We start from the raw sequence: 26365 nt of genomic DNA, 5'->3' as shown, positions 1-26365 counted from the left end.
CTTCCCGCTTTGTTTCAACAAGAACATTTTGATGGTAAACACGAGACATAATATGTTACAACTCATTTTATTCATCTAATTCAAAACCGTCAAAAATCGTGCCACGCAGAGCAGTTTCACCATTAATATACTTATACTTAGTATCCAATATCAAGCAGTTTCCTCTCGCACAGCCTTGCCTTTGGTATAGGTATCACTGTTAGTGAGTTAAACTCGTCCGATATTTGAGTGATGAACATTCATCATATTATTTATACCCCAAAAAGATGATAATGATTAAAACTGTTTTTTATATCGGAGAAAATATGTAAATTAAAAAACATCAAAGTTAAGCGAGACCAGATAATACGTTTTAAAATTTAGATTTAGGATCTGTTTTTAGTACAAGCAACTGCATGGATTCATGCAAATCATTTGAACTCGTCGTATTATTGAACGTGTGATTATGTTCGTTTCACTGCCAAGGGGCCGTCCCTAAATTACGTATTTTACTTTTCCGGAATTTTTGACACCCCCCCCCCCCCAGTTCCCAGCTTACAACGCTTTTGTGACGTCTATCCCTATCTTTTAACATGTAAAAACAAAATGGCGTAACGCTCTCTGCGACCCCCATCCCCCTCCTAGAGCGTTACGTAATTCAGGAACGGCCTCCAATAATAACGTATTTCATTTTCTTGTGATTATTGTTTCATTCAATCCTACCAATATTTCCAGTGCCATGCTATAGTGGTTCAATTTTGAAGGCAAGTACGACACCAAGCCATCGTGACAGCTATTTGCGAAAGAAGGGGAAACTCTCTCTGAAATAACAGCTGCATTGCAGAGAATAGGTGGCAAAATAAATAAAAAAGCAACAAGTTACTCGAAGTTCAGTGGGTCAAACATGTAGCGCAGCCCCTCGCGAAAGGGGTGAACTAAAAGCTTCAGCGTTAGTTCAGCTTTTGGAATGGAGATAGCGTCCCGTGTTCAAATCCTCGCTATGGCCACTTCCCACCCCTACTGCAGCTTTTCAACCCCCGGCACCATAACTCTCACTCGACGCGAACTGTCAAGTTCAAAGACCATTAAAATGGATTTAATCTATGTGTATATTATGAGGAAATTTTTTAACAAGGCCATATGCCGGTGATGGAAGTGAGGTAACAGCACGGAGCGTTAGAATGGAAGAGAAAATATATCGTTTCTCCTCTTCCCATTGTGAACTTTTTCGAAAGAGATATTAACTGCACTGCAGTGAATGCAGCCTGCTCATCGAACTAGAAAAGAGAGACCAACACCAGGTATTTTTTCCGAGGATTATCTGAAATTGCGGAGGGAGTCCGAGTGCACGTGGGCTTTGTTTAAAAATTCTTGTTCTATATGGACTTTAACCGGTAATTGGATTTTCTCCGGATAAAACAGAAACGTAAAGAGTATTTTAATACTACAAGAATTTTTACTGCAACCAAGATTAGAACGCTATCTTTAACTATTGCAAACTTCTTGTTTCCAAACGGTTACTTTTTGACTCATCCTCGTACATGTTGAAAAATACACGTGGTCTTTCAACATTTTAACTCATTTTGCCGCTCACAAAAATTGCAGGCGGGACGAGGTTAACAACTCAGCTTGTTGTATGATATTATTTTAGCAGTTCTTTCTAAAAAAAAAAACAAAAACAAAAAAACAAAAAAAAAAAACAAAAAAACAAAAAAAAAAAAAAAAAAAAAAAAAAAAAACAAGCAGCATACCTTTCCCTCAATAGTTATGGGTCCTTTTTTCAATTTGAGACCTGGCTCATATCTTCCACCATTGAGAAGTTACAAAAAAAAATAGTTTTCAAAACACTTTTTGAGGATTTTATTCATTTTTAAATTTTATTTTGAAATTTACTTCTTGTCTTTTACGTATTGTCTTTGCTTGAAGTTAGATCAACTAACTTACTAATTTGATGATTCTATGTACAAATCTTCGGAGCAACCCGTCTTCCCTCTTACTGCCCAAATCTGAAGCACCCTTCCCCCCTCCAAATATGATGTTATTACATTACCAGGCGATCCAAATAACACCATTACATAACTTATAATGAACATGGATAGTAGGTAATGTTAGTTTCATACATTTTTTAAAAATAGAGAGTGCACATGATTCACATTCGCTGTTCGTAGATATCCCATCTATGCGACCTGAAGACATTCATGCCATGAATGACTTACTATTCGATTGGCAGTTTTTACCGCACCGTGCTATTCACCACTATACTAATAATTTAAAATGCGAAGTTTCCATTACAGCGACGTCTTTTCTTTCGCCAATAAATAATAATCAACAAGCTCACGCTAGGCGAAGAGAAAAACTTTACAGGGACTCAATACGTCAATTAGAAGCTAAACTTTAATCATTATCGAAGAAATTATAAGAAATTATGCACTTGCGTGCACTATCTGATGCGTGATGCTCGACGCGCTCTAGCGGCGCATTAGTGAACCACATGCCGAGCTCTCTCCCTCTTCCCCTCCTGCTATCCTCAATCATTCCCGGCTCATCGCCCGTCACCTGTCGCCAGTCTGTCTGGCGATAACCTCAGTGCTTTGTGCCGAGCCGCAATCGTTGAGGAATTTGCGGAGGCGCCGGCGCCTGGAGAGTTTGATTTTCTTATCGAGATTTAATATCGCTCATATCTGTTTCTTCCACTCTTAAGGTGATTCGATGGACGCCATATTTTGTGTCAGAACGGCATGCGATTTATCGCGTCAATTGGTTCCACTTTTTCAGCTACTCGTCATTTTTCTCCAATTTTAAGATCGCAATTTTGTTGTCAGGAGACTAAAGCACTCACTTACCAATTTTAACAAAGAAATTCAACGTAATACAGGCGTGGTTTTTGTAGAGAGAAAATATCGCATTCGAGTGCAGTTTCGATATCAGTATCGAATGCGATGTTTTCTCTCTGAAAAAACCACGCCTAAATTATGTTGAATTTCTTTGTTAAAATTGGTGAGTGAGTGCTTTAGTCTCCTGACAACAGAATTGCGATCTCAAAATTGGAGAAAATGACGAGTAGCTGAAAAAATGGAACCAATTGATGCGATATATCGCATGCCGTTCTGACACAAAATATGGCGTCCATCGAATCACCTTAACCCTCCTCTTTGATCAACCGGAGTAACCATTCACGTCGAACTTGCAGAACCAAGGAGCATGCGTCCCCTTACGCGATTCTGATGTATGATATGTGGTTCCCTGGTGATTTTCAACGAGGAATTCAAATCTGGGCTCAAATTTTAAAAAAAGCAAATAAAGAAGCAAAAAAAAAACATATAAAGAATAAAGGAATAAAGAATGCATTTTTCGACTATAGCAATTGAGAATCTATTTTTCTCAACAACATTGAGAGGCCGTTCCAGTATCACGTGAGCCACTTGGACCGCGTTCAGCAGAAAGGAACTAAGCCAAATCAGCTATTGCCAAATTCAACTGGACAATTAAATTTTTTACAAGAGAACGTTTGTGCAGACTCCGTTGAAATTTTTTAGAAATTTGCTCCGTTTTATGCAGAAAATTCTTTAAAATTTGCAAAAAAAATTCACATGACCGTCTTCATGTACAGAATTAAAGTGCCCAATTACGTTTGGCAATAGCTGATGTGGCTTGATTCCTTCCTGCTGAACACGGTCCACTTATATGATTCAAGTCCGATGACAAGATGTTCTTTGGAATTTCCCGATCTGTCAACGGGCTACCCTGAGTTGTTTCACTTCTTTCCAAACGTATCTCCCCGATTAGCGCTGCTCTGTTGCGTAGTTACACCTCCCCCCCCCCTCCGCGATCTGCATAAGACCAATGCAGTGGCGTGGCGTGCTTCGCGATAAATCGATTGTTATGCCATTTAAACCTATGGCAAAGGATCGATAATCAGAGTGTTCGCAGCGAACACCTTAATAATCGATTCTTTACCATAGGTTTAAATGGCAGAACAATCGATACATCGCAAAGCACACCACGCCACTGGACCAACAGCAGAGTGGGACAAGCAAATCGGGGGAATCTGTTGGCAACGCACGCATCCCTCGCCGCCCTTTTTGCGAAGATTATCACACTCAACTTTCCTAACGGACCGACCTGGGTCTTTTGACATCGGTTGAAACCACATGACATAAAGTCATTGATCACACGGGTTGAGTCTTCATCTTGATCTAATTTTGATTTTTATAAAAATTGTATTCCTAACTTGCGATTGAGATCAACTCAAAAACTTGCTCGATGATTGGGAGAATTGAAATGATGAACGTTCCTTTAAAATAGAAAAAAAAACAACAACTAGATAGAGTTTTGAGACTTTAAAAAGTAAAGAAGTAAAAAGACGAAGTAAAAGAAGTAAGGACTTTTAGAAGTAAAAAGTTTACAATTCATTTCGGCTTAATAATTAAGGCCTTCGTGCCTTCGGACGGATTAGTTAAAACTAAAAAGAGGTATATTATTGTTAATAATAAAAATGAATTAGCATCTAACTAAAATCTAAAATTGCTATAATAAATTATTAACTTAATGGAAACAGTTAGCTGAAAATAGTGCGGTGAATCGAATATCTGTACGACAAGTTCGAAGATCATCCTAACTGTAATATTCAATTATTTCCTCTTCTTTCACTGAAAAGAGAAAAAATAAAAAACGAAAGGAAAACAAAAAGACGAAGTGAGCAACGGCGACTGGAGGCTCACTGAGGAGTTAACTAAGAAACTGAGGAATTAAATTACGGCGAGATAACCAAGTTATTTCAACTGGTACCGCGGACAGAGTACGGGAACAACTTGTCGTTCCTCTCACGAAAGAACGTAAATCCATTTCAATGTTGCCAAATTTCCTCGCGCAAATCGCACTATGACCAGGAGAATTTTGATAATTTCTAATTGACAACTTCACTTATTTTGCTTCCGATCTCATGCAAAAATCAGACAAATTAAATTTGTCAAATTTTTCAACGAAACTGGTGCAGGTACCTTCCGGCAAAAATCGAATTGTTTATGTGTTAGTTTGGCAACCTTGGAATTAAGTTACGTTCCTTCGTTCGGGAAACGACGAAATAATTTCATCGGTGCCCCTGCGCTGCGTGCCCTCCGGAATACGAACACAGTTACAGTCAATCATTATTCCTGCCTAGCGTATCACGTGACTGGCCCAACATCGGGAAAAACGCCCCATCAATAATATTCTGTCAGCTGTATTAAACACTCCAACGTAATTGGATCGAGATTGATAAGTTTTATCACGAATCCCCAGAAAGCCTTCCATGGCGGGACCCGAGACCCGGAACCTTTCCGCCGGTCTCGACTTCATGACGTGATGACGAGACTCCTAACCTCTCCATCTAATTTTCATCATTCATATGTCTCATGCCTCTACAATGTGAACGTATACATACATGTCACAGGCTCCTCATCAAATCAGACGTTTTACCAATAATGCCTTGGCAGATAGAATAAAACTGTTTTATGATGAAGCACTGATACTGTTCCTGATTTTTGACGACAACCTTTTCCGAATCCAATGAAATATGTACAAAATGTGTAAATATGTATCTGAAGAGTGTCTTTTAACTTAAAATTTACAATTTTTTTATAATTCCGAAAGTAGGACATTGTGTAACAATGTTGCATTGTCAAACACTAATTAACAAAAGACTCCGATGAATGCAAAAGGAAGGAGAGATTTCACGCGTGACAATTTTTTCTGTTACGCATCACATCATGTATCAACGGTAAAACTTCCAAACAACTTATCTCGGTTTCCAAAGTTGCAAACTTCCTGTCATACTTCATTTTTTAAATGAAGACTTACTCAACGTCAATTCTTAAAATTTCTCTGATTTTTTTTCCTCTGTGCGACGAAAATTTTGTAAAAATTCAAAGTAATGATATTGCTTTTTTCCGTTTAAAAATTTGAAATATAAGACTGGATATTTTAAAACACAGCAAACTAGACACGGTGGTTTGATGGGAATGTCATCTTCGATATTGGTGGATCTGAAGCTAGAGAACTGATCTTAAAAATTGAGTTAATCCCTGTCCACTGATGAAATGTCGGAGTGAGCTATCATACGGGTGAGCCGGTGGGCAGTATAAACTTATCGATAATTCTACGTAAACTAGTCGGAAAAGTGCACATCGAATGTATCATTTTTCTCCGTAGCATCGCGGTAACAAGCGTTAAAAATGGACAGGTCATCCGTCAATTTTACTTTTGAATTACTTACATAGTCATCGAAGTCGCCTTTCGACTTTTTTCCACCTCCACCACCTCCTGCGCCGCCGCCGCCGCCTGTGCTTAGAGAATTCATCACAAACCAGCTTGTCCTCTAAACACCCATTTTAGCCGCCAACTATAACATAAATCCATCGTTCATATTTAAATCCACGCATCGCATTATTTTTAGAGGCTGAAAAATTGAAAAAAAAAATTCAAACAAAATATTCTGCCATTGGTTTTTCTAGTTCATGAAAATATATAAGGTGTAATAACTGTAATATCTTGAATTACAAAATTCCAATTTTTTAATATCGTAGGTTAGGCTCTTAGCAGTTTGTTTTTTCCTCTTAATTTCCTCTTATTGTAAGTTCTGTGAGAATGTTGACTTCCTCACATAAACTCGCTCAAAGTTGAACATTCGTTAAATCATTATTTTTGTTCTATCCAGTTTATACTAAAAAAATCAATGTGAAAACAGTCGTCCTGAAAATTTTCCGGACGGCAACAACACACAATGCAAAAATGAACCTTGATGGGACATATCGACGGTGTAAGTCGACAATCACATAACTCGGTTTGCGACGTCGCAGACTTCCTGTCATACTTTATTTTTTAAACGGAAAACTACTCAATGGCAATTCTTTAAAACTGTCGTGATTTTTCTTCTCTATGCGAAGAAAATTCTGCAAAAACTTCAAGAAATAATGTCAATTTGTTCTCCTTAAGAAAATGACATAGAGGCGGAGATTTTCAGACACCGCAAACGAGTTATGTGATTGCCGACTTACACCGTCGATTTTCCTCATTATACTTCCTCGGGGATTCCTCCAGGTTCACACCATAATTCCTCAAATCTTCAACGTACGAGATTGGCAAGGGGTACTTCCAAATTATTAGTTTATTTTCTTGCTGAATTTGAATGATAAGAGGTAGTATGAAAAATCGTAAACCTTTGTTAAAACCTGGAACCTTAAATGTTCACAAATTTTATTTGTGTGCACGATGTTCGTTTGACGCCACTCGTCCATGTTTTTGGCGACCACCGCTCTTAAGCTCTGAGCACCACATCAGAGATAAAAGCAAGCATCTTACGGAAAGTAATGGAAGGAGCGGGAGCAAAAAACGCAAGATTCTCTCTCGTGTTTTCTTAGTTCATCGGTCGATTAAGCGACCCAGACCATGCTTGTATTACGATATTGGAAGAAAGAATAATGCCCTCTTGAGGTTTTGCCAAGAATTCCAAATCGGGAATGAAACACATTGTGATGCGCGCTATAATTCAGAGACGACTACAAATTGAGAGCTCAAAGGCGTTTCTCCTCGCAATTCGGTCAGACGCCGCGGGAGAGAAAATTGAGGGAATCCGCAAGCAATTTATGATGGATGAGAATGCAAAAATGTAATCTCATGCTTTGTATTGTTGTATGTAACAGATTGGTATTTGAGTAAAAATTTGAATACATTAGAGTCTGAGTCAGAATTTCGAGTTGATATTTTTTCTTCATCTCGCCTTCATTCTGACCCCATGGGACAAAGCAACGGTATCGAATCTCACCATTGATCGTTTCGTCTTTAAATTAAGGTGCTTTTCTGAAGAAGATGTGATCCTTGTACACTGTGGCGGAAGGCTGAAGCTCAGGAGATAAAATGATAAAATCGCCCCGGCTCATCGGCCTAGCCTTCCTCCCGGATATGAGTTTTCCCTCTAAGACTGCAAAGTAGGCTGATATTTAAATTTTGATTGATGGAAGACGTCCGCTGCTCCTGTCACCGCTTGAAGGGCGAATTTTCACTTCCACCGAGATAAAGTATTATCAGAGATCCCACCGTCAAAGAATAAAGGATGGTTAGGCCAGGTAATTTATAAGTTTTAATTAAATGTAAATGCGACGATTTTGGCTTGCAACTTGTAAGGGAAGAGCTCAAGAAAAATGTCGAAATAAGACCCAGAATGCACAGATTTCTGACAGATTGTGATGGATTGTGTGTCGACGTATGCAAATTGTGGTTAAAATTGAAAGTAGGCATATACATTATATAAAATGGTACGTTGCGCAAGAAATTACCCTTTCTTTCCCACCGGTAAATGAAAAAATTAGGAGGGAAAATACATCTTAAGTTAATCGTGATATTGCAAGAGACTAATCATGCGGAAAAATAAATAAATAGATGTATCACTAATCTGTCACTTCTTTGCCAGGACTCTGCAGCAGTGGCGTGGCATACTTTGTGATTATATCGATTGATCTGCCATTTAGACCTGTGGAAAAGGATCGATCGAGCACCTTTATAATCGATTTTTTACCACAGCTTCAGAGGGGGGAATATCGATAATCGATCATTCAAATCACGCCACTGTAGGCAAAGGCAGAAAAGCAGGCAGTGCCGCAAAGATGAGAGGGCTCATGTTTAGTATTGCAAAAAGGTCAAAATTTGCGAGGTGCAGATGAGAGAACTAAAGCTATTCGGATTTTTTTTTTTTTTTTTACGGCGAGAACCGTGAAAACGATGTGCACATGGATGTTTTTTACTCGTACTTGTTCTCTAGAATTCACGATGAATGAGATGTTTTGTGACTCCGGCAAATTTCACGAATAATAACTGTAATGCACTCCCATTACAGCTTACATGATTTCCCCCGAAGGAACTCGCGAAACTTATTCCATCGGGCTTAAAGCGTACTCTTGTAGCACTACTTGCATTGGCTCGCACCCAAAATATCTGCAATCTAACGAATGAAACCTGTGCACGCTCAACATTAATGGGACCTTAAAATTCCTTGAAAGGAAAGTTCCATTAGAAATTACACCAATCAGGGGAACATTTTCTCTTAGTTGCCACATCACCAGGATTACGCCGCTTTCCATATATTAGGGTGATGCGCGCAAAAGGGTTACAGTGTTGCAAAATCTCCAAAGGTAATTTATATTTCAGAGCGAAAACTATTGAATGAATTTTCTGGGATATTTCGTCTACAGAATTGTAATATAATCAAAAAGAATATGCAGTAAAAGCTTTAATCGCAATGGATGAAACCCTAGCGGAGATTGTGAGACGCCAGAACCGAGAGAGCCCCTTTCTACCCTCATAGCACTTTAATTTTGATGGAAGGAAATCCAGAAAGTAATTGAATCCATTTAGTTCATTTCGCGGAAATTTTGAAGAAGCTCCTGATTTCTTATATTTAAAGCTCTCCAAGAAATTGAAACTTTTGAAAGTTTTTTCAGCGTTTCATGAGTCTTATTTCGGCCACGGATGGATCCAGACACTGAGCGGGAGGCAGAATGGGGTTCCGCGGGGCTTCCACCTGAAAATTTTCGAAATTTAAGAGCATTTAACTTGCAGTTTGAGTCAATTTTGTCATGAATAATGTATAAATATAAGCGTCCTTCCTTCTTCGGGCAAACGCCCCCTTCCTATACCCCCTCTTGGATCCGCTTAAGATTTTGACAAATCTCGTCCACTAAACGAGAAATCCATTACGTACACCAACTTTCCGGAGTTAGAGCATTTATATTAAAATTTTGGCGACGTTTGAATGTCTGTTTGAATAATTAGTATTAAAAGATAACAAATTTTGCCAAGCATATGCCATTGGTTTTCTTAAAAAAAATTTGCGAATGGCTTTAATCGCAAAATCATCTTCCACAGAAATGACTGCGATGCCCCTACCGAAGTTCGTTTTCCTTTCTCGCAGCAAAAAGCATAACGAAAAAGTATGCGGATTCCGCAATCGGCGCCGTTTTGCAACGTCAAATGGCCATCAAATTACGACAGAACCTGACGATGTTTCGTCATATTCGTCTGCAAATTCAAGAAAAGTGTTGTTATAATCTTGCCTTTTAAGACAGCAATTATGTTGCAACGCGATGCCCATCCCTTATCGGCACTTCCGTTGCGTGTTTCGTTGTTGATTGGTGGGCGGGACTCGTCGCACAGTGAATCGAACCTTCGAATGAGGTCGAAACTTAATTTTTTTTTTTTTTTTTTACTAAAACTGGAAGTTAATGTTCAAATCATCACGGTTTACATTTTGAAGAGTTCCTAGCTTATACCTATAAAATATTACGAGACATCCAACAGAGCTACTTTCCAACCTGTACGGTTTGTTTTAACAAAGAGCTTTGAATGTCTCCATATCATTTTCAATCTCTTCATTGACTCGCTTTCCTTAAGCGCCAAGAGTTAGGTTAGGCACGGTAAAGAAGGTCCAGTATCCATTCCTAATACAAATTGAACTACGTAGATCTTGGATGAGTACTCACCCTGCTCGAATGGATATCTAATCCTGCACTGAAAAAAAAAAAAAAAAAACTGTCGGCAATTTTACCGAGGTCCGTTGGTACCTTTACCATCTCACTTTTTTTACCAATTAGTGGTAATTTTACCAAGAAAGACTGGTAAGCTTACCTAAAACCCGGTATTTTTACTGTTTTTTTAGGTAAGATTACCACTTTTTTTGGTAATCAATTCCGGGTAACTTTGCCATTTTATTTTGGTAATTCTACAACTGTCGACAAAAAATATTGGCGTTTTTACCAAGGTTCAGTAAAATTACCGAGAAAGTTCAAAAATTTTACCGAGATTTCTTACCGAGATTTCTCGGTAAAATCACCAATCCACAAATGGTAATTTTACCAAGAAAAAACTGGGATCAAATAGAGCCCTGAATTCTTGGTAATTTTACCATTTTCTTAGTAAATACACCGAGATTTTTTTTTTCAGTGTGAGAAGGTGGGGCTAGTGCCTACCCAAAATTTAGGTGATGCCATTCAGAAAACAGCCTAAAATTTGTTGTTTCCGTTCGCTTAAGAATCCGTCTCGAAAACCGCTGGTACAAATTTCGACAATCCGAGCTAATAGAAAGGCTCTCAATATAACAAAATCAAGTGATTTTCACACATTGTATTTATCATGTTTAATTTTGAGGTATGAAGTTTATAAACTTACCCTTTAGATGACCCTAGCACACGATAAAAAGCGACTTTAAGGCTGGGCTCGAGCCCTTGGATATCACATAAAAGGGTAGATATCAACCCCGGCCGGATTAGTATGTAGTTCCGCTAGAGTAAGGCTGGTACCAACCCAAAATCTAGGTAATACTCTTTTACTAAACTCTTTCGGCACGAGCACTAAACCATTTCTCCGTTTATGATGTATCTGATCTCCGCCGAGGGCATATGACCACTATTCATCAAAAAGGAATTTGTCATTTTCAAATCAGCACCCAGATAAGACAGGAATATTTAGCCAATATTTAAACAATATTGTTTTGGTATTTATGCAAACATTGGGCCAATATTGGTTAAATATTGAGCCAATGTTAAAATCGTACACCATCTTTCCTTTTGGCATAAATACTGTGCCAATACTTTGGCTGAGAATACTGTGCCAGTACTTCAAAGGGAAAGTATTTGGATATCAATATTGAGACAATACTACACCAATATTGAATCAATTTAGGGGTTCGCAGCTAGGGGATGGTGGAAAAGGGTTAATTGTGGAAATAATTTTAGAAACCATGAAAAATAAAAATAATGAAACCACTGGGATGTTATTGAATCGATTTTGCAGATTAGAAATTTTTCATCCACCTTAGGGATTGAACCCGGGACCTACCTAACACTAACCGACGACCCTACCGATTGAGCTTCACTAGACGATGTATTTTAGTGACTTAAAACCGGTATTTAACGTCGAGTTGGACGGGCAACTAGGATATTTTCCATCTGCCTGGATTTGTCCGTGTATTTATTTTACTTTTTACTTTACTATATTTTTTAAATTTATTTTATCGTTTTACTTTGTTTTATTTCCTTGCTGACTCTATTTTTTTCTTCACTCTATTTTTTTTTTTTTTTTTCAAGCACTTCATTTTTTTTCTTTAATTATTTACTTCTTATTCCTTTACTTTGTTTTGTTTTACTGTAATTTATTTTAATACTTCATCATAATTTTTTTGACTTCAGTTAATTCTTTAAATTCATTCTATTCTTTAACCTCATTTAGTTTTTTCCCTTATACTTTATTTTTTTCTTCATCTCAGTTTTTTTACTTCATCTCCTTGCTCCCTCTAATGTTTTACTTCAGTTTAGTCTTTGACTTCATTTTATCATTAATTTGATTTACTTCATTTTATTTCTCTTCTTTTGTCTCTGTTATTCTATTATTTCCACCATTCTATTATTTTATTTATTTTTTTCTCTTTAAATTTTTCATCGACATTCTGAGATGCATTTTGCATTTGATTGCAGTTTGATGTCTTCCTCATAAAGACTATGCAGGTGCGATTGCCATAATCTCACAGCTGCACAGCTACTAAGTGCAAGTTCTACAGGAGACCAATAAGCACACGAGATCAAGAATTTCTTCTTCAGTTGAATTTAAATGTTTCATTTGAAATTTGAAAAATAAAAAATAAACAACCAGATGTGAATGAATGATAACATTCTCATTCAATGATAATATTCACAACAGTACATGAACTACAAACGAAACAAAAAAAGAAATAAACTGAGATCACGCGCAAATACATTGAAAATGACCTCAAGGAGGTGGAAATTCAACAATTTCTTGGGAGGCAAAAAAATATATATTATATTATATTATATTAAATTTGACAACAACTGCAATAACCTTTATGAATAATAAGGTTGAAAATAATGGATAATTGTTCAGAAAGAACACATTTGAGCTACGTCTTAAATCTAAGCCTTATTATGTTTAATACTTTTCGTTATGGGCAGGCATTTAGTATGATGACTTATACCGATTAGGATATTGAAAATATTTTAAAAATATTTTGAATAGCAGTATTATTGTTTAAAATATTTTCAAAATATTTTGAAAATACTTACCAATGCATTACTGTCTTTTAAAATGTTTTTAAAATATATAATAAATATTTTGAATATAAATATTATATGTACTGATATTTTAAAAATACTCTCACGATATAAATTTTTACAGTATTGAAATACAAATATTTTGAAAATATTTTTATGATGTTTTGGGTAAACATATTATTTTTAAAAATACTAAATGATGATTCTTTAAATATTTTCTAAAAAAATAATTTTGATTATAATATTATCAAAATATTGTCAGTATTGTGTAAATATTGCGACAGTACTGACAATATTTGCCCAATATTGTAAAAATATTATGTCTTATCTGGGCATGATTTTAAGTTTTACATCAAAATTTTTGTTGACTTTACAGGTCACGTTTCCCCAAATAAAGTCTGGTTGGAAAAAAGTTACTAGAAAATAAATGAATGACAAATATATGAATTATAATAAAACTGAAAAAAGAGGAGCATCAATGTGGTTGCACGACAATTAAAATTTACATTCATCAGGTTTCATGTCAGCGTAGACTTGTTACGACTTTTGGATCTAATTTTGAAATCGTTTGTTTTTTTGTCTCCAACCGCTGCCTGTTCAAAACATTCCTTTTTAGAGTGAAAATGCCTTATATCTGTCAAAAATACACTGGTAAAAAAAAGTGTAACACTCCTATAACTACACTTCTGGCTGATTTTGGCGCCAGATAGGAGTAGTTGCACTGGCCAAAGGTATTTTCGATCCAATCACACTTTCAGCAGACTCGATCGTACCTCTGACTGGTGCAACTGTACTCTTATATCTGGCGCCAACATCAGCCAGGAGTTGGGATTGTGATGCTTTCCTTGCATATTAGAGTTTTTCTTTCATTTCGGATAATGGTCAAAAACTGGCAATCTCTGCAGTCATATTTCTTGCTTAGAGCATGATGACGTGATTGTTATGCTGAACCACGGGTTTTACCAGTGTTACGATGTTTAAAAGTGGGGTTCGTGAAAATGGGAGTACACGAAGTCTCCGACAATATTATTCACTGCAGCTGGGTGAGAGTGAATTCGCTTATAAAATGACTGGCTTAGTCAATCTGTTTGGTGCAGAGATCATCATTATATTCACGCGACGTACTTCTTTACGTCACCCAGGCGAGTTGCACGTTCTGCACGATATGGCTTATCCCTCAGCTTTCCGCGTATTTTATTTTCACGTGCGGTTTTTATACTACATCTGACTTAAGTTTATCCTCCAGTCCATTGCTGTCACGCTGAAAATACTCAAACAGATTCCGCTAAATAAATACGTAACGCTAATAATCGAAATTTTGATCTCCACCCTCCCGAGGGTGATAGGACATAATGTCCAAAAAAAAAAGGGTCCCAAAGTAAAAACGTCCAAACGTATAATGTCTTAACAAAATAAAAGGGCCAAAACCAAAAAATGTTCAACTGAGTAAAAAGTCCAATGGAAACTTTAAAAAAAAAATGAGCGTCGAAAGTAAAAAAGTAAGGTATTTTAGTAGGTATTTTAAGTAAATATTTTTGACGCTCATTTTTTTAAATTTTTATTGTACTTTTTACTCAGTTGGACATCCATTGGTTTTGTCCTTTTTATTTTGTTGGACATCATACGTTTGGACCTTTTTACTTTTGGATTTTTTTTTTTTTTGGACATAGTGTCCTATCACCCTCCCGAGGAGCACACCCGTAACGCACGCTAGGTGTATACACCCTTGCAAAATGCGTTACGCGCGCCTCCCTCGACCCCCTCTCATAGTAAAAAAGCTGCTCTGTAAGTAAGCGTACTGATGAAATGAAAACCAGTGGGGGATATAAAACAAAAGAGAAAACGAAAAAAACGTAGAGATGAAATATATTCAATTAAAATGTAAACGTAAGAAACTGAAAAGAAATCCAGAAAAGAATTCGGTGTCAACGTCAGGTAACGCGGTAAGGACCTTAACGCACTTTAACGCAAGTTTCCCCTCCTTTCTCCTGCCGCGTTGCGATGTAATGATCAGTCCCCTGGTGTACTGAAATTACTCAAACTGTCTCTTACATTCAGTTCTTGTCGAATTTTCTTTCAGCAACTTGACCCCTGGGTTTTTTCTTATTGTTTAAATTATATTATAAAGCGCAGGAAGTAATCTGTTTACCCTGTTTGACTGCTTTAGTAAATGACAGACATTTTTGTTCATATGTTTAGTGGAGATGATTATTTAAACAAGCATGGTTACAACAGCTTACATCACATTCTCTTTGAGATGCAGCATACGTGGGTAATAATCTATTCTTGCCGCTTCCTAAAAAATGAATGTATGAATAAGTAAGAAAAAACATGAGTTTTTAAACAGCTGATTTAAAGGAAAATCTTACCGTTCTTTACTGGAGAATATTCTTTGGGTCATATACTTGCAGGTACGGTCACGAATATATCCGAAGACGCATCGAATTTAACACGACAATCTATCACCCTAAAACGTACACATGCGTTACCCTGTCACATCTAGGTGGAGGTAGATTTTTTGATGTGATTATTTTTTGTGACTTTATAGTTTTGAGTACCAAATATTTTTTCCAAAATTCTAAATCGCGATTCTTCTTTTGCACACCGCACTAAACTTCTGTTAACACAATGAATTATTAGAAACTTAAGTGCTCAAGCAAATAGCAACAAAAAACCGGCAAGGAGTCTTAAAAAAGAAAAATAAAAAGAACTAAATTATGGTGATATTAAATTAAACATGGAGGAAAACAAAAACTATTATCCTTGAAGCGAAAATCTTGTTAATTCATTCACATAGCCTCTTTAAATGAAATGAACTGCGTCCCTTGACAATGGATAACTGCTTATACACAGCCGGTGACTGCCGCAGTTTTCAGACAAGATATAAAATGAGACTACTTAAAGTTTCGTAGTTGGAGTTGTGTTTATGTTAAAACTTTCTTAACACTCAAGTCTTGCAAATGCAGGTTTTAAAATTGACATGGGAATGAGATGAGTCAGATTATCTTCTCCGAGCACTCTCTTAAGGTAGGTACAAGGCATATCACGATTCACATGAAATTTTCCTTTTTGCTTTTTGTCGGCAAGGTGAAGGGGGAGTGTATAAAGCAAACATAATAATAATCATTGAGATAATTAAAAGGGAGAAAGGAGAGATTAGACAGGTGTCTCCACAATGAAACTGCATGGACTTGAAAAAATGCCACTATTTTCTTGTTTTTCATAAATTGATCCCTCGAAAAAAATGAACTTGCCAAATAAGATCTTTCAGCACAAAATTTGATTTAAATTTGAAAACTTGGAATTGAACTAATAACCTCTTTTTTAACCCCAACTTCTTCATTGAACGTCATGGTTTTATTTTATACTTCTTCCCTAATTTGTGTACATTTTTATGACATCTTTCTGATGTTTATGATATAATACTCAAATATAGTTACGGCGTTTTTTGTCCTTTGTTTTTCATGCGGTAGAGAGGATTTTTTTCTCTTTTTTTACGAGGTCATTATTTCTTCCATTCTGCTTGTACCGTAAAAAAATTAATGAAACAATTTGATAAAGAGGCAATGAAAAATGTACTTGCCTACTCAACTTTTTAAAATCTTAAAAAGGAAAAAAGGGTTTTAATATAAAGGTTGAACAGTAAGTCATAAATGCAAAACAATTGAATAAAGTAAAAAATTACGACGTATGCTTTCAAAATAAAAATAGAATAAAAAATGAATGAATAAAAGTAAAGAAGAAACATGACGATGTATTGCGATGTAAAATGAGTAACAGTAAATTATATGCCGCCTCTATGGTTCGGTTCAACTTTTTTGGATATGAATAACCGTTGATCAGAAAAAAGAGGCAAAATTAAAGATTCCTTTACACATAATTCCATGCAAAATCATAAATACAAGGAAAATCTTAGTCAGTTCGTTACTAAATAAGAAAGGAAAATAAATAAATAAAAAGAAGTGATTTCCCCCTACTTTATTTCATCTACTACCGATAACGGTTAAGTTCGAGTCGCATTTTCACAAAATTGACCGCACATGCATTTAAGATCGACAATAACGACTCCATAATAACAGGTAAAAGATTAGAGAGGAGTGGACGCACATAAAAATAATAAAAAAACCGATGACAGGAAGCACTTGTCCACGAAACCACCACGCGACTCGGTTGGAATCCGGAAGGGCTGATGCGGGCGGGAAATATTTTGAGGACTGAATTAAGAAATGGCAATAATGGGGTAGTTGAGTCATGAACGGCGCGGCATGTCGGGGCGCCATCTCGCGGGGGTGTTTTCTTGGGGAGCGGGGGTCGGGGGGCTGCGGAGCGTGCGCGAAACTATACTCCACCAAGTTGCCAAATTGAGCGGTAAAACCCTTACTCCAGAAAATCAGATTTTTACATGCTCGTATTCTTGCAGTGAATAAGACAACACGTATGTCCGCTAGTGTAAATATTACTCCCCCACTATTTTTTTCCATCGTGATTCGTCGTTTTTTAGACGGAGTAACGAAACTCCTTCTCTTGGTCGAAAAATTGACTCAGATAATTTAAACTTGTATAAGAATATATAAATATCGACGGTGAAACTACCAGACCACGTATCTCGTTTGCGGTGTTTAAAAATCTACGCTCACATTTTATTTTTGTGAAGTAGACCAAATCAATATCATTCCTTGAAATTTTCACGGAATTTTCTCCGCACAAAGAGGAAAAATCACAGAAATTTTCAAGACTAGATGTTAAGTAGTTTTTCATTTAAAAAATAAAGTATGGCAGGAAGTCTGCGACGTCGCAAACCGAGATGCGTGGTTTGGTAGTTTCACCGTCGATATGCAGTTTCTCGCAAAAATCAATAAAGTTTCAGTAAATGCCAACCAGTTTTGAGTAAGGGCTGAAGGGTGAAGGGTTGAGTGAGGACTCAAAAGTAAGAGCTGAATGCAAGAATATCCCCAACTCCTAATTCGGACGAATTTCCAAGGAATTGCAACAATGTAATCCAATCTGCACAAAAATTCGGGTTTAAATGGAAGATACCACACCAAGGGATTTAAAGTCGGTAATTTCCCTCATTAATACTAGTTTCTCGCCAATAACCTGCATCAGGAGGGATGAGAGGGGAGAGGGCACTTCAGCAAGAAAAGAAAATATTCTTCTGCACAGGTCTCAAAAATACACACTACCACGGATCCAACTATACGATAAGATAAAACCTTGGTTCACCGCCGGAACAGATAGTTATTTATCATTGAATGCATTTTGCTTGAAATGTCTTCATCTGGTGACAGTGCTCATTTGTCATGGCGCCGGTAGGAAAAAAGAGCAGAGCTTTCAGTGCTAAGCTGCCTGCTCAAGATGCTTCACCGCTCAGATTTACCAAATAGCTTCAATTGGAGCTCACACGGTTTCAAATCACTTGTGAATGAAAATAAAAACACAAAAATTAAAGAGTGTGTTATTATACATTGCTCCTCATCGTACCATGCCATAGGCTAACTGTTGATCCCTTGAACAAATACTATCAATTGGACGTATCTCTGCCAAACGGAACTATGTGCAATTATGACGTGGGCCCTGTTATGCATATATTTTTATGGGTCTCAGGGCTCATGTCTGAATGCACATAGTTCCGTTTGTCAGAAATACGTCCAAATTATTTCTCACGAGACTCAAAGGAACCTCACGGGTAAAATTATGAACCTAGTCGCACAGTGTACAAGCGGGATCGTTATTCCTGCGAAAAATAGTTTTCCGTAACCCGCCGTACATGACTCAGTTGACCACAGGAGATTACCCGGGCTCGAAGTCATGTAAGAGAAGAAAGCCTTTCCCCTCATTGATATCGCATCTTCTCCGACCGTATCTCTCACATCTTCGTTTCCCCTCATTGCAGCATGCATCAAATTGCGATTATCCGGAATATACGATCACACGTCATATCTGATCGAATCCGTCGCCCACTTTTACTGATACGGAAGACAAGACTTGTCTCACTGGGTCAACAGTCGGTTAGTTTAATTTCATTTCGAAGAGGACAGAAGATCCATCGCTCTTGGCGCCCTGGCCCTGCTGATATCTAGGCGCCAGTGTAAGGTGCCATGCAAGCAGGGGGGAGGGGGGGGGGGGCAACCAGCCTTTGTGTTTGAGCTAATTGAAATTACTTCGATTTTTTGTTTCTTTTTAATATTACTTTCTTTTTAAAAAGTCAAAATATTCAAAACTTGTGTAACACAAGTCGTTTGTTATGGATCACTTCCTTTTATCAGGTATTGTCTTGATTATGATACGAAATTAAAAAAATATTAATCATGTTTCAATCGTGTTTAATCTTCATAGTATTTCTTTCCTTTTATTTAATACTCGTCCCCCCCCCCCCCCAAAAAAAGAAATATTTGATATAAGGGCATAACTTGATAAGATAAAGAAACTGTAAATAATGCTTCAGTCGTTTGTGGATGTAATATTTTGCTCTTACGAAAGCTTTCGTGAATAGTACTAAATAATGCTATTGAAGATTTTTATTAAATTTAAATTAAATGTATTTTCTGTCTCAAGCAATGAGTTCCTTCCAATAATGTGATCAATTCAAAGAATAAATTAATCAGGAAGAAGAAAACTCCTAAATAAAGATGTAAGTTTCGTATCTTTGAAATTAAAATAATTTATATCATCAGTAGAGGAGTAGAAATGAAACAGCATTTAAAAAAAATCATAGGTCAACAGAAATGTAGAATCAAAGTATAACAAAAATACATCAATACCAACAAAATAAAAAAGTTGAAGCCCAAAGCCTTTCAAAGCTATAGTCTGGCTCCTTATGAGATTTCTTTATTTCATTTGACCTAATTGTAAAACAATTTAATAAAAATAAATACAATCTTCTACGCTATATTTGACACGCCTGTCCTTGAAGACGTATCGAAGAAATCTAAATCCTCAATATTAGTTAACTTTGGTAGAAAGCATCTCGCCAATTGTTAGGAACCAGGAGGAAATAATGAGAAAGCTAGAAAAAATTATTTTTTTCAGGGTCAACGGTGGGCCAAACGCCAAATATTCAACAATAAAATCGAGATGTTGTAAAACCAAGTAATACTGAGAATGTTGAGAGGAGGGTGGCATATCTCTTGCCGAAAGAGCTAAGATGACCTTGATTAGCATTTGAAGCACCCAAGAGGAAGGAACTTCACAGGGGTTGGTACCCTATAGCTTATTTGACTTAAATATCTGACACGATTAACTGACTGTTTAAAAAAATAATCAAGATTTGGCAATTAAAAACAATACAACTATTCTCGCAAGACGGATTGCACATGAAAAATGTAAGACGCAATGGCGTGAGTCGTGAACTCGCAATACCCCGCTCTAGTTTAAGCAACATTACAAATAAGACAAACGGAAACAAACACAACATGGAAATAGAGGGAGAAAAAGGATGCGCGTTAACGACGGCGCAGAGATACAACTATTCGTGCTTGAAGGACGTCCGTGCTGCGTCTGAAAAATTGAAGGCGCGATGGCGCGAAACGTGAGTTCTCAATGCTGTGCTATATTCTGCCGATGAAGTGTCGCTCAGATTCGGAAGGGAAGTTTAAAAAGTGGCCCGAACACATCTCTCCTACCTTCGGCTGTGTTATATTCACGTAGTGCTTGAAGCACCATTACGAATGAGACAAACGGAAAAAAACACAATATGGATAGGGGGGGAGGGAAAGGATGCGCGTTTACGACGGCGCAGAGATACAACTATTCGTCCTTGATGGACGTCCGTGCTGCATCTGAAAAATTGAAGGCGCGATGACGCGAAGCGTGAGTTCTCAATGCTCTGCTGTATGCTGCCAATGAGGTGTCGCTCCGATTCGGGAGAAAAGTTAAAAAAGAGGCCCGAATACGTCTTCCTTGTCGTCGGCTGTGTTGATACTCGTTATTTCTTATTTTTTCAGGTTCTTGTCTGATTATTTTTTAGGATGGATTTTTAGACCCACGTCTTAAGCTCGTGTAAACAACAGCATTGACGCGGTTCTCATGGAAATAATGGTGCTTGGATGCTTCTAAAGGCTTTAATTTTTTATGTTTTCTTAAATTTTAGAAGTCTGTCGGTCACTTCAATACGTTCAATTTTACAATTTTTACTCAGTACGATTAATAAACTTTGAACCTGAAAATAGCGTAAACTTGTGCTGCTTTGCCAAACTTTTCTGAACCCCTCTCCGAGAAGGGAATGCTCGTAGAAAACTCAAATCGTGGTAATTGTTACACAAGTTTTGTCAGTCAAGCAGGAGTGAATTTCAGGCTTTGGCATTAAGCTCAGTGCTAGTTTTGATCAAAATAAGCAACGAATTCATGTAGTAGAAGACCCTATCCAAATTTTTCAGGTTTTTCAATAAAAGTTCAGCATAGAATACTAGGGTATGAAGTTAGTCACATTGAAATTATGAGCATAGAGGCATGAGCTATTACTGTTTCTAATAAAGAGGTCTAATTTCACCATTCCAATTTTTCTCCCAAGTTTTTGGTAATTTAAGAAGAATAATACAATTTCTCTTTCATTGCTTGTTTTCAAAAATACTCATTAAAAAACACTTAAATGATAATGATCTGCCTGAGAATTTCACCAAAAGTTTGAATAAAAAAGAAAATCACAGTATTATCCAGAATAAATATCCCACGCTATCCTGAGAGTCCACCTCTACGTAAAGACAAACTCTCCATGCAAAGATAGGGAGCAAATACATTGTCAGGGCTGCCACTTTACTTGGGGATTCTAAAAGCACGAGCAGCAACGAAAGCACGGCAACCCTTAGGGTTGCCGTGCTTTCAGTTACCCTGCTAATATATTTGTTCCCTATCTTTGCATGGAGAGTTTGTCTTTACGTGGACGTGGACTCTCAGGATCATTACAGCCTCAACTTTGAGACCGTTTTTGGAGCTTGGGAGTTGATTTCAGAGAAAATCAGTGGGACCATCGTGTTTCTCACGGACTTTTACATAAGAATCAATAGTCAAATCGCAAATTCCTCACACATGCAACACCTCCATTAATCCATCTCCATGTTTGGCGCTAACATTTAGCGTCAAATCTTTGACACTAACTAAACTATAAAAAAAAAGACGGTTAAAATGCCAAAAATTTCGGAAAAATAACGATCTGTAGGTGCTGTGCGGGCCGCGTTAAATTTTTTTCCAAATCCTTTTGGCGTTTTTTTAGCATTTGGAACCATTTTAAGACCGTGCAACATTTGATTTGATTTAAACAAGTAAGTCTCACCCTTGGGGGAGGGGGGTGGTGGACAGATTTGACCGTTCTACCATATAGTATTCTTGTAGTTTAGACACTAAAGCATTAATAAGCGCCCATATTAGCTCAGTAAGTTACATATTTTAGGAATAGTAGGCACTTAAAAGTCACTGATCATAGAAAAACACAGGTCTCCAAAAATGAAAAAAATGGTGGAACACGGTGGACTTTATGGTAGACTAGATAGTTGACAAGCTTCTATGTAATTTGTATTGCTGAGTTCAAAATTGACCTTAGTTTTTTTGCGTTGACCCATTATCTTCCCACAAAATGGGGTTTCTAAAAAAAATGGAGTTTTTTGTGGGGAAATTCAATTTTGATTCAATTTTTTTGGGAAAACGGTGCATAATATTTAAAATCAAGGCCATTTTCGGATTCAGCAGCTAAAGTTACTTCAAATCAGACTTTAATGGCACCCATCCTTCATTGTAATATTTATTTAAAAAATAAAATAGGAGCGAAAATTTTGAGTTACAGCTAAAAAAAATCTAGTCATATGCTATTAATATTTGATAGCTTGGCCTTGGCTGTAGATGACCTACTGCGGGCGCTTAAGCATGAACCTAACTTTTATTTTCAAGGGATCCATTTCTCATCCAATATGTCCACGTTGTGGCTCACTACACCTCTCAACACTGTTACAGTCAGTGGCGTGACGTGCTTTATGATATATCGATTGATCTCCCATATAAATCTATGGAAAAAGATCGATAGACAGGGTGTTTACACCTCAATAATCGATTCTTTACCATGGCTTCAAATGGAGAAATATCGATAATCGATTAATCACGCCTCGCCACCGATTGCGGTGTGGTGAAGAATGGGGAAAAGATGTGGAACCGGAGGGAAGCCTCGAAGGCATACAGCTATCACCGACTGGCCTGACCGCGGAGACAACGATGAAAGTAGGGGAAAGAGGAAAAGAGCAAGAAAATAAACGTGGGATTCCCAATCGCTGATAACTGATAAGTCGTGAATGTAGAATCGGTGCGAGAGCTATTATTCTGTGGCCACTATAGCGGTGCACTAAAGTGTATGGCGGGTTACGGAAAACTATTTTTCGCAGGAATAACGATCCCGCTTGTACATACTGCACCTTTTAGTAAATGCTTCGCGTCAAGTTCTTTACCTAGAATGTCGACTTGAATGAATTAACTATGACTATCGTCGTTTTCTGCTACAGCTTAATTTTTTTGTTGGTGCGATTTTAAGATTTCCATTACTTTTTTGGGGGAGTTATCTATTATGTTTCTCTCGTCATATTGCGGTTTACATTAAATTCTTTACTTACCAATTCTTGATGGTGTAATGCTGAATTTGGCCACTTGCACGTCAGTATCATACTGCTCACTGAGGGTGCTCCCTCTTTCCAGGTTAAAAAAAAATAAAAATGAATAACCTTTGTTTACTTTTCTAAAACCTGAAGTTAAAGATTTTGGTTCAAACACAAATCATAGCTGCTAAAAATATCCGAAAATTGCACCCCGCCTTGAACTGTCATGAGTGGTTCAAAATGTGGCCATGAAAGATCCGAGGTGGATGCTATGCGACAACATATAGAGCATGTTTTTGTACAGATACTTGTTGAATTTCTTAGTCACTATGAAATACAAATTTGTGAACATTTTATTTTTTCAGTGACTAGATATCTTGATAAATTGTTTAGGTACTTTTAGGTATTATTTATGTACCTGTTAGGTATTTTATTATATTCCTTTTTCTGATTTAAGAAAAATTTGATTGAATATTGTATTACGAATTTAAAATACTTTCTCTGTTTCCACGGTTGCTGCCCAGTCTACAGCTGGTTGTGTTCGTGTTTTTTTTTTTTTTTTTTTTTTTTTTCAATATTACCATTTCTATAGCCATATCTATCTCTATATCCAGCGCTATTTTGGCGACGGCTTCGTTCACAGTTACCTCCTCAGCATAAGGCTCGTCTACATATATGTCTATGCCTATCTAAACTTCTCGAAAAGAAAGTTTTTAGTTTTCATATTTGAGATGTCATTTATGAATAATACATGGATTGCATTTTGCACAATGGAATCAGAAGCATTGCAATAATGCTAAGATTGTGCAATTTCATCCTTTGCAATAAAACTACTGTAATCGTGAAAAAATATGAAATTTACATGGTAATTTTTGTGCGTTATAAAGCGACTTTATATATATATATTTGTGGATCTTCAGAAAGCTTATGACAGCGTGCCGTTAGTGAAGCTTTGGGAAGCCTTGGAAAAAAGGGGTTTTAGCAAAGGACTTGTGGGGGCAATTAAATCATTTTATAACGGGACGATAGCAAAAATTAAATGTCGTGGAGAGTTGTCCGGAGGTTTTTTCGTCACAAAAGGGCTAAAACAGGGCTGTTGTTTGTCACCAACACTATTTAAGGTATACCTAGAGCACGTTTTAGAGGAATGGAAAAAGAAGGTTGCAGGAATGGGCGTTCCACTCCTTGATGGGCAGACCCTTTATACTCTATGCTTTGCCGATGACCAGATCGTTGTAGCTCAAGTTGTAAAGGGTTGGCGGCAGGGCGTTGACGAAGAGATGTTGCGGTGTCAGTTGCCCGATAACCTCTGGGAAGACAGGCATATGTGGCGTTTGGGTGTCGTAGAACGCCAGAGTGCGTTATAAAGCGACTTTATATATATATATTTTTGTCTTAAATTCACAGTTTTTAACGAGTAAAATAGAAACCTTTAATGAAAAATCAGGTTTTTTTTCCAAGAAAAAAGAAGTTGCATAGTCTTAGCAACATTGCAATGCTCCTGGATCCTTTTTGCAAAATGCAATCCAATTGTACTTTTCCTTCCTTATTCCACGAAGAAACTTTTATAGTGCGAGACACAGGTTTTACACATATCGACGGTGTAAGTCGGCAATCACATAACTCATTTGCGGTGTATGAAAATCTCCGTCTCCATGTTATTTTTTTAAAGGAGAGCAAATTGACATCATTCCTTGAAGTATTTACAGAATTTTCTTCGTACGGAGAGGAAAAATCACGGCAGTTGTAAAGCATTGTCGTTGAATAGTTCTCCGTTTAAAAAATAAAGTATGACAGGAAGTCTGCGATGTCGCAAACCGAGTTATGTGAGTGCGGACTTACACCGTCGATATTTCCTTCACAGCTGCTGTAGAAATTGGTGAAATTTCACATTGAGGAACAGACAATACAACTGGCAGCCCTGTGTTTTGAATGCGGTATTCTGGATGAGGTGCATTGCCGATACATCTACTCTCAAAGGATTAATTTGCTTCGCCACCACAGGCAGGTGGGAAAGAGAAGAGAACGTAAACTTCCCTTCCGCTATCCATCAAGCCCGGACTGTGTCAACGAATTGCCCTCCTATTGTGACATGACTACCGCGAACAGCGTTCAAAGACACTAGAACAATTGTTATTGCATGGAGAATAACCAGCCCTTTTCATCACTTTCAGCCTCGGCTCTATGATGCTTGAACAGAGTAATAAAGAGACTCTCCATTTTTCTGCTATTTGGATGCAAAAATTACACACATAAAGGCCGCTTCCATGGCGCTTTATGACACTCGGCGACACCTAGCCGCCAAAGTCCCACAAAAACCTCAGTAGATCCGGAAATTGACATTGGAAAAAGTTGTTACCTTTGACAGCAGTAAATTATTATTTTTTTTAAAAAAAAAAAAAAAAAAATTGTTTAATGTTGTGAACAGCTTGAATGCTTAATTTCAAACTAAAATTGGACCATAATAATGACAAGACAAGATTTTACAACATTATCGCTTTTTTGCGTCTCTTCAAGATTTCATCCAAAACAAAATTGAATTATAATCAATGCTTCTGCAATTCACGTGCATGGATTAATTATGTGTATTCATATTTTCGATACGTTAATTTTGTCTCAAATTATTTTATATTATAAAATATTCGTCTCACTGAAAAAAAAAAAAAAAAAAAAAAAAAAAAAAAAAAAAAAAACACATTGGATCTAGAGTCCAGACTCTTGAAA

The 26365-nt window shown here is 37.1% G+C and overlaps 1 protein-coding gene across 4 annotated transcripts in view; it reads right to left on the bottom strand.

Annotated features, from left to right (window-relative positions):
- Nucleotides 1-17307, bottom strand: part of Dpp10 (Dipeptidyl peptidase 10) — a 127193-nt gene extending 109886 nt beyond the window's left edge. For 2 of the 4 annotated variants that reach the window (XM_072300531.1, XM_072300533.1), the window contains exons 1-3: nucleotides 17048-17270; nucleotides 15440-15687; nucleotides 6233-6358 (exon numbers count right to left, since the gene is read on the bottom strand). In XM_072300531.1, the coding sequence (XP_072156632.1) occupies nucleotides 6233-6316 (84 nt within the window). In that variant the 5' untranslated portion in view covers nucleotides 6317-6358; nucleotides 15440-15687; nucleotides 17048-17270. Of the gene's footprint in view, nucleotides 1-6232; nucleotides 6359-15439; nucleotides 15688-17047 lie in introns of all 4 variants that reach the window. The other 2 variants (XM_072300532.1, XM_072300534.1) reach the window with 2 other exon arrangements.
- Nucleotides 17308-26365: the final 9058 nt, after the last annotated feature.

The sequence above is a fragment of the Bemisia tabaci genome, chromosome 5 (genome assembly GCF_918797505.1).
Source record: "Bemisia tabaci chromosome 5, PGI_BMITA_v3".
In the NCBI taxonomy this organism is placed as follows: domain Eukaryota; kingdom Metazoa; phylum Arthropoda; class Insecta; order Hemiptera; family Aleyrodidae; genus Bemisia; species Bemisia tabaci.
Note: the sequence above shows the minus strand (reverse complement) of the source record. Positions and strands in the feature narration are given on the sequence as shown.